Source organism: Colletotrichum siamense (genome assembly GCF_013390195.1).
Source record: "Colletotrichum siamense strain Cg363 chromosome Unknown KSG_Cg363_contig01, whole genome shotgun sequence".
NCBI classification, from domain to species: domain Eukaryota; kingdom Fungi; phylum Ascomycota; class Sordariomycetes; order Glomerellales; family Glomerellaceae; genus Colletotrichum; species Colletotrichum siamense.
In genome coordinates, this window is record NW_023501014.1 from 1,242,991 (window position 1) to 1,254,663 (window position 11,673).

At 50.1% G+C, this 11,673-nt stretch overlaps 2 protein-coding genes across 2 annotated transcripts; one reads left to right on the top strand and one right to left on the bottom strand.

Moving 5' to 3' along the window:
- Positions 1-599: 599 nt before the first annotated feature.
- ANK1-2 (Ankyrin-1) lies at positions 600-8,821 on the top strand (the record flags this gene model as incomplete). Its single annotated transcript, XM_036632162.1, has 6 exons — positions 600-713; positions 782-1,043; positions 1,101-1,271; positions 1,358-2,351; positions 2,428-4,229; positions 5,352-8,821. 6 exons carry the CDS (start codon positions 600-602, stop codon positions 8,819-8,821), a joined length of 6,813 nt encoding a protein of 2,270 aa, XP_036501000.1.
- A 453-nt stretch (positions 8,822-9,274) lies between these two features.
- On the bottom strand, positions 9,275-11,519 carry freB-5 (Ferric/cupric reductase transmembrane component B; the record flags this gene model as incomplete). Its single annotated transcript, XM_036632163.1, has 4 exons — positions 9,275-10,784; positions 10,835-11,130; positions 11,185-11,343; positions 11,394-11,519. 4 exons carry the CDS (start codon positions 11,517-11,519, stop codon positions 9,275-9,277), a joined length of 2,091 nt encoding a protein of 696 aa, XP_036501005.1.
- Positions 11,520-11,673: the final 154 nt, after the last annotated feature.

Consider the following 11,673-nt stretch of genomic DNA (forward strand, 5'->3'; position numbering starts at 1 on the left):
GGGCCGGTGGTAGGTAAAGATGATACCAGGGACAACCGGGACGATAGAGATATGAATTCTCAGAACAAAATACATTTCTCGACACGCAATATAAGCATTTATTCCCCCGATTATTAGCGATGAGTCTCCGGCCGGATAGGAATACTCGATATTGTCGCATACTGTACGAATAAGGCTTCCAAGTAAAAGTACCAAGTTCGATCGGTCAGCCTAGGAAGTTCTCAGTCAGCCTGACCGCCGTTTGCGTTGAGACAGAAACGCACCTGTTAGCTGTGCCACTGGCAGGGGTGATTGAGCTTACATGTGTCTGCGATTGGCACTGGACATCTCAAAGTGTCTCAAGTTGAATGACATTCGTCACCTGTAGCCAATCAATTGCTCCGAAATGCATGGCGAAGCGGGGAGTCACTGCGGCTGAGGCCAGACAGGCAAAGCTGGGCGTCAGCATCTCGTAGCCTCATTTTGACCTGCTTCCTACTTCATCTATCCATCGGCGTCTGCAAGTTAGGCCATTGACACCCGAGACTTGAACCGACTTCATCTTTGTAGACTTTTCATGGAAATCTAAGTGTGATTGCACGTCAGGGAGCCCTACAGCCATGGCGTCCATCGGGAATGTCCCTGGCAGCTTGTGGGAAAAGGCTTTCCAACTACTGGATTCTGATACACAAAAGGGATTAGGTCCGTCCAAGACGAATAGACGTGATGTTCTGGTTAGTATCGCCCCGAGCCTCCGAATCCATCATCTGGATCATTTGCTTACTATCGTTTCCCTGAACAGAGCGCGGTACTCCAAGAGGTCGAAAAAGCGAGGGATTTGGCCCTACGAAAGAGATGGAAGTTCACAAAGCCCAACGGCGACGTGGTGATCGTTAGAGATGTAATGGAGAAGATCGCAGGATGGATTCAACGTTTCAAGGAGACCGGCGATGCGGCAGTGCAATATGACCCTGCTCATGCTGCATTGCCTTGGGCGGCATTTAGGTTCTTGTTGCAAACCACAGTGTCTGAAGTTCAAGTATTCTCCGCAGTAGCTACAGACCGTAAGTACTCGAGCAAACAACAGCTGGAGATAATAGCACGAGCTAACCTACCTCAAGTTGAAGACATTGCTCGAAGACTCGCGAGGTATCGCATGATCGAGAAGCTCCACTTGCGCGGGATGCAGTCCGAGATAGAAAGTGAGGTAGAGCGCGCTTTGATCCGCCTTTATGCAGAGATCCTGACGCACTTGAGCTACGCTGTGAGGTTCTACAGTGAAAGAACAATCAGTAAGTATTCGTACTTTTTATCATTCAATTGATGACTTTTCACACCGGCTGGTCTCGAGGCTTTGACTAACAGGAGCTTTCGCTAGCCCGGGCGCTCAAGAGTCCCTTCCGCACAGTCAAGGAAGACCGAAAAAAGGAATTGCAAGATCGAGAGCATGAAGTCAACCAGCTTACAACACTTGCGGACGCGGATATACTTCGCTCTCTCGATGGGACATTTAAACGATTTTCCATGCAGTCGTCTAAGTTATTGTCCCAAGACAAATTCAACGAAATTGCCTCATGGCTATCCGTCGCACCTTATTACTCCCATCACCAATTCATTGCCGAATCTCGCCTGGCAGGTGTCGGCCAATGGTTGCTCAACCACCAGGACTATTACCAGTGGCTCACCTCAAGCTCGTCCTCTCTTTTTTATCTCTATGGAATCCCTGGGTCGGGCAAATCGACTTTGTGCTCTGTGGTCGTGGATACCATGATTTCAGCGGCTGGCAACGACCCATTTGCGTCTCCTTTGGGATATTTCTACTGCGCGAACCCCGAGTTCGAAAAGGCGCGTCGTTCGTGTGACGATGTCTTAAGAACTATACTGTTTCAACTTTCCATTGATCCTTCGAGTCGGACGACGGTGAAACAGTTTCTTTGCTCGGAGTATGAACGACAACTGGCCCGATCTCCGGCCGGTAGGTTTGATATGATGAAGCTCCGGACCAAAGACTGTGTGCGACTTATACTGGAACTGGCCGAAGAAGATCCTATCACAATCATCATCGATGGTCTCGATAGTATCGATGATGATGATAGATATACGCTCGTCAAGGCCCTCGATGATATAGTCTCCCAGGCCGACAACGTAGTGAAGATCTTCGTCACGAGCAGAAGCTCTAACCGAGTCGCCATGATACCAACGGCCGCTTTCAAAGTCCAAATCACTCCCGCGTCGACGAGACAAGACATGGAGGCTTTTGTGAAGCATCAAATTGACGCCGCGCTGGCAGCCAAATTGCTACTCGGGGGAGTTGTCGGCTTCGACACCCGCAAGGTTTTGGAGGAAGCACTACTTGAAGGTGCCGGTGAGATGTGAGTTGCTGCTCCAAGAGTGTTTTCCACAGCCCTGGAAAAAGCTGTGCATAGAGTTTAAGCTGACGGATGAAAGGTTTCTCTGGGTCAAACTCTACATGGAGCGAATATGTCGTGAAACAGTTGAGGATGATGTCCTCTCCGCTCTCCGCGATAGGCTCCCCGAGAGCATAGACCAGCTTTATCAAAGCTCACTCGACCGCATATCGCGAGCCGGGGATAAAGCCCGTGGCCTTGCAATGAAGGCCTTGTCGTGGGTACTGCACATGAGAGAACCCCTGACCCCACCGGCCCTTTTGGCGGCGCTGGGATCTGGCCAGGATCCAACCTTGGATGCAGCCCAGCTGATGAATATTTGTTATAATTTGGTTCTTCTGGATACTCAGTGCAACGTCGTAAGGTTCTCGCACCAGTCAGTTCAGGACTTCCTCAGAGGCCACGAGAGTTTTTCTTCGAGAACAGCACATAATCTCCTGGCTTCTATCTGCATCGAGGCTTGCTCTCGTGGACCAGTCTCAGAGAACGCCACGTCAATACCAAGCGACGACTTTTACGTCTACGCCGCAATTTACTGGCCTGTTCATTCCAAGATGGCCAAGGACTTATGTACAAGCGGACCATCGCCTGACGACGCAAGTCTCACACAAAACATAATCTCATTTATGTTCGACGAAGACTGGCTAACGACGCTGTCCTTCGAACTTTGGATTGAAACAATAAGTGATATCGTCACTTCTCTCCAAAGAAGCCATGAAATGATACCCGCTTTATCCACCATTTCCGATTCCGAAAACGGGTTTCTTTTCGTGTTGAGTACCTTCGGACTCGATGATGTCCTCAGGATGGGTCTGTCGCAGATTGATTCTATTGATACCAATCAACGGACCCAGGTAGGGTATACGCCTGTCTACCTCGCGTCTACGTTTGGGCATACGCCTACTGTGACGACCCTGGTGAGATATGGTGCCAAACTCAATGTCGAATGCGGGAAGTTCGGAAGCCCGTTGCATGCGGCATGTTTCAATGGGCATTTTCAGGTAGTCGAAAAGCTCCTGGAACTTGGAGCCGACACGACGTGCGGTTCTAAGTTCAAGAATGCATTACAAGCTGCCTTGCGAGGCGGCCAAGAAGATGTAGCTGTGCATCTTGTGGATCTTGGTGTTGCAATCACAAACGAAGAAGAGTATGAGGAAGCAATGCAAGGTGCTGCCTTGGTTGGTTTCGTCAGAGTTGTTCAGTTACTTGAAAGCTCCAAATTCGAAACCCTCAAACGGGAAACCAAAGACAAGTTCAGGAAAAGGTTGTTGAAGGCGATCCAGGGCGGGCAGCTCGAAGTTCTTCGGCGATATTTTCGCCGAAACATCGGAGACGACGATTTGATTCCTTCGGATGCTGTCGCTGTCGCAACCTTATATAATCATAAGGACTTAGTAGAGTTTCTTCTAGATCAGAAGATGGACGTGGAAGTTGAAGGGGCCTTTGGGTCTCCATTGAGGACAGCTGCATTGCTCAACTACCGACCAATGGTTCGTCTTCTGCTGGACAAAGGGGCAAACATCAATGCTTCCGGTGCTTTAGGCGATGCGCTCCAAGCTGCTGGACTAAAAGGACACGACAGCCTTCTGAGACTTCTCATTGAAGAAGGTGCCAAAGTGAATCAGCAGACAGGGTTCTACGGATCGGCGCTTCAGGCTGCAGCATACCATGGTCGGCTGCGGTCTGTAGAGCTGTTATTGAATGCAAAGGCAGACGTACATCAAGCTGGATTCTCGAAGGATGCGTTTCACGCGGCTGCTGCGGGCGGCCATGAAGACGTCATTGCGCTGATGCTCCGAAAAGGCTACACTTACCAACGAGACTTCTTGTCCGAGGCGATGTGTAAGAGGAGCCCACCACCTCGATACGTGTGTTTGTGGACGGCAGAAGTGCCCAGAAGTCAACGCCGTCGTGGAAAGTCGCAGAAACACGACAAAAGTACAGAGGCCCACGATTTTCAGAAAGCTCGAAAACCTCTAACCGATTTCGAGGTAATTATCGGAGAATGGCACGGTGAATCAGAGACGTCGCATTTGAGCAACCAGCAGACTTCCCAACTGCAAGACCAAGCGGCAAAAAAGCCTGATTCTCTCCAAGCGGCAACGTTCGCAGGTCATATGAATATGGTCAGATTGCTTTTGGAACACAAGGATACCTTGGGCATATCCAGTCATCAGATCGATTTGGCCGTGGAGACAGCGGCGGAGGCTGGCCAATTGTCTATCCTTCAACATCTTATCGAAGCCACAAAATCTCAGAAGCAAGTCCACGCCCATATCAGGCGCATGGTTCACAAAGGGCACGCAGCGCATCAAACTGATGTGGTTAACTTCGCACTCGCATTGGCTTCGCAACATTTGTCGCTAGATGAATGTTCCACGTTGCAAGAAACAACTTGCACAGCAGCTGAAACATATCAGAAAACAGGCAGGAGCAAAAAGAAGCTACGCTCAAGTTTCTCCAAAAGCTGTGAATCGGGTGATATTCAGCTGATGAGTATCATACTTGAAACGGGAGATCACGAGTTGCTGCCAGTAAAGGACGTTGAGGGCGGGCTGCATATGTGCGCTCTCCATAATAACCTCGCTGTCGCTCAAATGCTCCTAGACCGGCCTCTTTTGCAAATTCAAAACTCAGTTTCGGCAGAAGATGTGTTCGTGACAGCGGCGGCTAGTGGATCCGCGGCATTCATGAAGTTAGTTCTTCGCTATTGGCCGCACCTGCTGCTACCTTCTGGAATGACAACATTGAGTCGCGCGCTGGTGAAATCCAGTGAGAATGGACACATAGATGTTGTTCGCTACTTGGTGCTGGATCTGGGCATTGATGTCAACACAGTTTCACACGACAAACACTTAAATCTGCATTGGATAGTTGCAGACACAAAACTGGAGAAATTCTGGCGCCGGATTTCAGGGGTCCAACGTCATCGCGGCATCGGACCTCGGAATGACATGGATAAAGGGACCTTGATACCTACGATTTCACCTCTTCAAGCCGTGATTAGAGGGTTGGTCAAGTTTGACCCGGAAACGGACTGGGACCGGAACGATATAGGATGGTTGCATCAGGGAAGGCACTCGCCACCGCACGCTGAACTAGATCAACAGGAGCAAACTTTGGCTTTTCTTCTCGACAAGGGCTCTGATCCTAACGATCTTGGCGGACAGACGGTATACCCGGTGCAACTAGCTGCGAAGCACGGTTCTGAGCATATCGTGGATCTCCTTATTTCAGCAGGGGCGGATGTAAACGTGGAAGGCCGCGACAAGAACTTTTCTCCCGACCGGTCTCCGCTTGGTGATTCCCATCTGGGCTCGACAAACAACAAGAATCCACTTTTCGCAGCGGCTGGTCGTGAGCTATCGGCCCTGTCGATAGTGCGAAAGCTTGTAACTGCCGGGGCAACTGTGCCATGTCATCTTGACGAACAACACAGTCTCTTAGAACAGGCTCTCCGCTATTTCCATGGAAATGTTACTGGAAACCAAACCCATGGATCGTACCGATCTACAGACGGGAAATTTACCGTAACGTCATCTTTGGAGTATCTTTTCACGGAGGGCTGTGGGGGAGTTCTTCTTTTCTTCCTCGCCCAAATGCCATATGTCCGGACAACAAACATCCAATGGGGCCTGGTTTTACAAATGGCTGCTTTTATCGGAGACCTTAAAGCTGTTGATCTCCTCGTGTCCCGAGGTACGGACATCAATAGTATTGGGTACTTTTACGGCACGGCTCTACAGGCTGCATCCTCGCGTGGTCACGACAAAGTAGTGCAAAGTCTATTGGATGCTGGGGCCAACGTCAACCTGATAGCAGGCCGGTGGAAGACACCTTTGAGAGGCTCTCTTGTTGCCGGTCACGAGCAGAGTGTGAAAATCCTTTTCCAACACGGAGCTAGGGTAGACATGGAAATCCCATCGTCGCAGAGCGACTCGGGAGTACAGACTGATCTGCAGTTGGGAGTTGCAACCAAGGATGTGAAGATTGTCAAGCATCTCTTGTCCCAAGGGGCAGACCCAATTATTGACCCCCAGGAAGGACAACATCCCCTTATCATGGCTTCTGGAAATGGAAGTTTGGCTATCGTTCAGGAGTTGATTCAGGCCGGGGCGCCAGTGAATGTTCACGGGAAGAAAAGGAGGAGTTATATGCACTTTCAAGCTGAGGATGCGAGTCCGATGCATGCAGCCATTGCAAATGGCTCTTTGGACGTGGTCAAAGTACTCTTGGAAAACGGCGCCGACATCGAACTCAGTGTTCATGAATCAGGCACACCTCTCACTATCGCAGCTACTAAAGGTCGGGTCTCGATTATGCGTCACTTACTACTGGCTGGTGCAGATGATAGCAGCAGCTCGGCTTTCAGGAAAGCTATTGAAAACAATCACCTCGACATTGTGAGAGTACTACTCGGAGAAGGAGCTCAGGCTATGAGCATGCTCCCCTTGGCATGCGAGCGTGGTCGCACCAAAATGATTGAGCTGCTTATTGAAAGCATTCCCGACAAAGGCTCTTTAGAGACAGCTCTTGATGAGGCATTCACCGTCGCAGGTCTCAAAGATTCTGTCATACGAGTCCTGCTTTGCTTCGCAGCACCGACAGCACATCGGTTTCTCAAAGTTTCTGCAGTGGGATCAGCATCTTCTGTCAAGTTGATGCTGGAACAGGGTGATATTGACGTCAATCTACCAACAGAAGATGACGGCAATTTGCCGCTGCAAGTCGCAGCACTGAATTTGAATTTTGAGGCAGTACAGGTACTGCTTGAAATTGGAGCCCACACAGAGTGCACCAGTGCCGAACATGGCACGCCATTAATTACTGCCCTGGAAGTATACGCTGTTTCGACGCTACGTACTGCGAAAGATGAGAGACTCCGGAAAATTGTCAACAGCCTCACCCTCCCCAAAGCGCGAAAACCATCACCTACCTGGGTTTTGGGAAGGTGGGATAACTACACTTCACAGTACAAGTCTATGCAGCAGTTATCCAAGTGCGAAGCCATAGTGCAATTTCTGATCGACCACGGGGCAAACGTTGCTGACGTGGGGCGGCCTCTCGGGTCTCCATTGCATCTTGCCTGTCTCCTCGGAAGCAGCGCTATGGTTGAGAAGCTCATACTACATGGCGCCGACCTTGACGCTACGGCCGGATACTTCGAGAAGCCCGTTTTCGCTGCAATCCATGGCAAAAACGCAGACATTGTCTCGTTACTTTTGAAGCATACGCCAACCCCAAGCCATGTTCATACTGAATATTCCACCCCCTTACATTACGCATGTGCAGTGGATGATGCTGCATCTGTCCGCAAGCTACTGGAATCCGGTCTAGATGCTGCTATTGCCAACCGGCTTGGCGAAACACCGCTTACGATTGCGCTGCGCAACTTTAGTTCTGAATATTGGCCAGGACGCGATCGAAAAGAAACCTCTGTGGACGTGATCATCTCCATGGCGGAGTCAATTCGTGTCTCTGACCAAGATATTGTCGCTGCATCTCAGCTCGGAACACTGGATTCAAAGAAAACTGTTCGTCAACTATTGGATCTTGACAAGAGCGCGGCGTTTCATGAAGATACCATGTGTCACATCCTCACTTCCCGGTCGTATGCTGTTGCGGATACAATCAAGCTTCTCATGCCCCGCATGGGTGGGATCGGGGTGACTGACCGAATGCTCAAATGTGGCTCGAGCGAACAGGCCCTTAAAGCACTGCTCGATTGCACCCCTATGAGCAAGGTAACAAAAGACGTGCTTCTGGCGCAGGAGAACGTCGCATGCATGGCGCTCTTACTCAAGTTCGACAGCGCAGCTCCAGCTACCCAAGAGATCCTGCTGCGAGCCTTGGAACTGAAAGACTATGGAGGCGAGACCAAAAAAGGTGTCTTGGCAGAGTTATTCAAGCGAAACCCAGACCTGTGCGTCACCCAAGACATGCTGCAAGCAGTAGACTCTGCAGCCATCTTGGAAATATTTCTCAGCCACTTCAGACCTGTGGCCGGAATCTCCGAGGACACTCTGAACAAAATAATCACCTCGGCACATTGGCAGGGGCAAGAAATCCTACGTCTTCTCGTGAAGCACGACCCCAGCATTCAAGTCAGCGACAAGATCGTATTGCAGTCTCTGAAGCACTCCTCTTCGCCAGTTGACACCCTTGAACTCCTTCTAGACCATCAGCCATCAATTGTTGTAACGCCTCAAATATTCCTACTGGTTTGGAGGAAATCACGCGAAGATTCGAGATTGAAGTTTCCAAAGCTTCTAGAAAAGCACGGAAAACGGGTCATATTCACAGATGAAGTGAGAGCCGCCATTGATCAGGCTTACCAACTAACAAGTGAGGCCTCGAAGAAAGAGCGTGTTTACAGGTTACGGACATCAGATGAAGAACAGATGGGCCATCCCGAAACCTGTCCTATTTCGTAAGGAAGTAGTCACTCCCGTCCTCACACAATGAGTCTGGAGGGAAGCGTTTGAAGTGAAACACAGGGTGCAAGGAGTAGATATTATGGCGGCAAGGTGTTTGGTAACCGTTCCTTATTTTGACTTATGTTCGTCTGCAAAATAAAACGCTTTTTGGTTTTGAACAAGATCGCCGAATCCTGGTCGAGTCTCTTTTCAATATAGAATCCGGTATTCTCATCACCCCGTATTCCATGTGATATGAGAGACGCGGCAGATTTCTCACCGATATATGTTATTGAAGGTATTTTCCTTATTGTGCAAGCTGTAACGTAGATGTGATCACAGGCCTACAATGCACAAGGAAATATACCGGATTCAGATTATTGGACCTTGATCCGATGTATAAGGTTACGCCAATATGGGTATTGTTATCTAACTATGCAGATGAGGGCTGAGAGCGCAGGAGATCCTGGTCTACCAGTAGTAGGTTTCATCAATCAAAGTCACTGGGCTCGGTGCTTTGCCTGCCAGTTCGCTGACAACGCACCGCACTTCGTCAGTCATAGCTGCGGGACCACCCACGACGACGGCCGTATCTCCCTTGGCTTTTGCAATCTCTTCTTCCAGAACATTGCGCAACTTGAACCTCTCGCCTACCAGGATGTCCGTGTCAATACGATCAAGATCAACGATTTCGACCAGACCAGGACTCCTGCATGACCAGTACACCTTGGCGTGTCCTGGGTAGACACGTAAAGCTGGTGCTACAGCTGTGATTGCGACACCTCCAACGATGCATATAAGAGTTTGATACTTGGTTAAGTCGGGGTACGGCAGATAGTCTGCTTCGACGAGAACGGGGAGTCGGGTTTTGTGGCGAAGCATGCCTGTGGTGCCGTCAAAGGTCCGGATTAAGAAGGAAAGGCCAACATGAGGCGGTTCGTGGATGATGACCACATCGGCGGCTGTTGTGCTGGAAAGCTTGGATGTCGACCCCAGTGACTTCTCGGTTGAGCTTCCCGAGGATGATCGCGGAGGATCCGCAGATCTCACTCTAGTTCCCATGATGGAGAAGGGATGACTTTCCCAAATTCTCCACGTTAGCGTCGGGAAGTAGAGATAGGCGTGTCCGTATCCCTTTGCCCCTTCTATATCAACTTGGACGTATTCGTCGTCAATGACTGTGACAACGGCTTGCCGCCAGCCATTTCTGGTCATCCTGGCAAGCCTGGCAACGCGGTCGAATCCCCAGACTGCTATGGCGATGTACATCCAAATCTCGTATCCCCATTGATGGTTGAAGCGGTATATAATATGCAGGTAGCAACCTACCACCGAGAAGACAGCAAGTACGATGTGCCAAAAGAAGAACATCTCGTACATCTTGGCACGGAAGGGAATGGCTGACGCTGGGAGTAGCAGGCTCATCGCAAGCGTTGCGATGATGCCCCACACCCAGTAAGCAAGCTTGGATTCGCTATCATGCCATCCTAAGACGACATATATGCGAAGCCATATGATAGAGTGCATGATAGCTTGAAGGGTACACAGGTATGCAGTCCAACGATGCATGACCATGAATGTCGACTGTGTCCAGTCTGTCAACCAGTACAGAAAGTTGTTTCTGCCGGCATACAGAATGAGCAATGGTACATTCGCAAAGCTCAGGACACCAGTGCGGTTGGCGACAGAGGTAAGGACTTCCTGTAACTGGTTGTCCCACCACCACGCATTGGGCTGAGCCGACTGGATGTCCACTCCACTGAGTACGAAGTTTAGGACCACGATATACGCGATGAGCATCGCCTGGCCACGAGTTGGCATGATGAACATGTTGAAGTAGGGCGCTTGGTGGCGGCTGCCGAACAAGGGCGGATCTATAATAGCGGCGCTGACTTTGGCTTTGAAAAGCTTGGGCAATGGTAGGAAGCGAAGCCAGGAGCTTGCAATGGGGACAATGGCGCCCAGAGCAATGAGCACCAATCTGGAACCATGTAAGTAAAGCTTTTCTCGAATCCAACGGAGACGACATACCCATATTTCTCATGGTGGGTTTCCATCCTCTCAAACATTTCCATTGTGTCATACTGCAGCTGATACTGGAAGTCGGGAACCAGAGCTGTCCGATTAAGGGGTTCTCCATATGCCAACGTCGAGGTGACGTTGCCCTGAACCTGTGCGAGGGCCTGTTGGTATGTCCACTTTGGAACAGGAGGTTTCGCAACAACATGAACTCCAGGTTCATCAAGCCGTCTGTGACTATTTCGGATACTCGCTTCAGTCTTGTGCCAATACTTCTCAATCTTCCATGCAGGAAGATCAGTACAGCGCTACTACAACTCAGTACAATCCTCGCTATCTGACTCGCAAAAGATGTGACCCACCGATTGCAGGCAAAGGGCCATGGATGTTAGGAAGGCATCATCAGTCGCGAAGCACTCAGGGGAGGTTCGAGGCATCGGCAGGCCACCCTCGATACCCATCGTGCTGCAATTCAGTGCGCTGCCGGAGAGCACAACGCGGCACGAGTAGGCGCAGAGGGGCTAAGTGCCGTCAGTTCTGGGTATCACTCTTGAGGTTGAATCATGCTCACTTGGTACATTGTGATGCCATAGCCGATGAGACCGTGGCCTGCTTCCCCCACCTCATCGGCTATGCACACCTGCATATGCATAGCCGCTAGGATAGGTACGAGGAGTTTCCTGAATGACGAAATCATCGCGAAAGCGAAAATATGCTCAGATGATTATGGGGCAACTCGCTGAGAATGGACTGTGCTGTAAAGACTAAAGACCAGAATGCCCCAAGGTACTTCGAGATGAACACCAACTACGCGAGGTTAACCATTGTTTTACGACAATTCTGGCATGGTG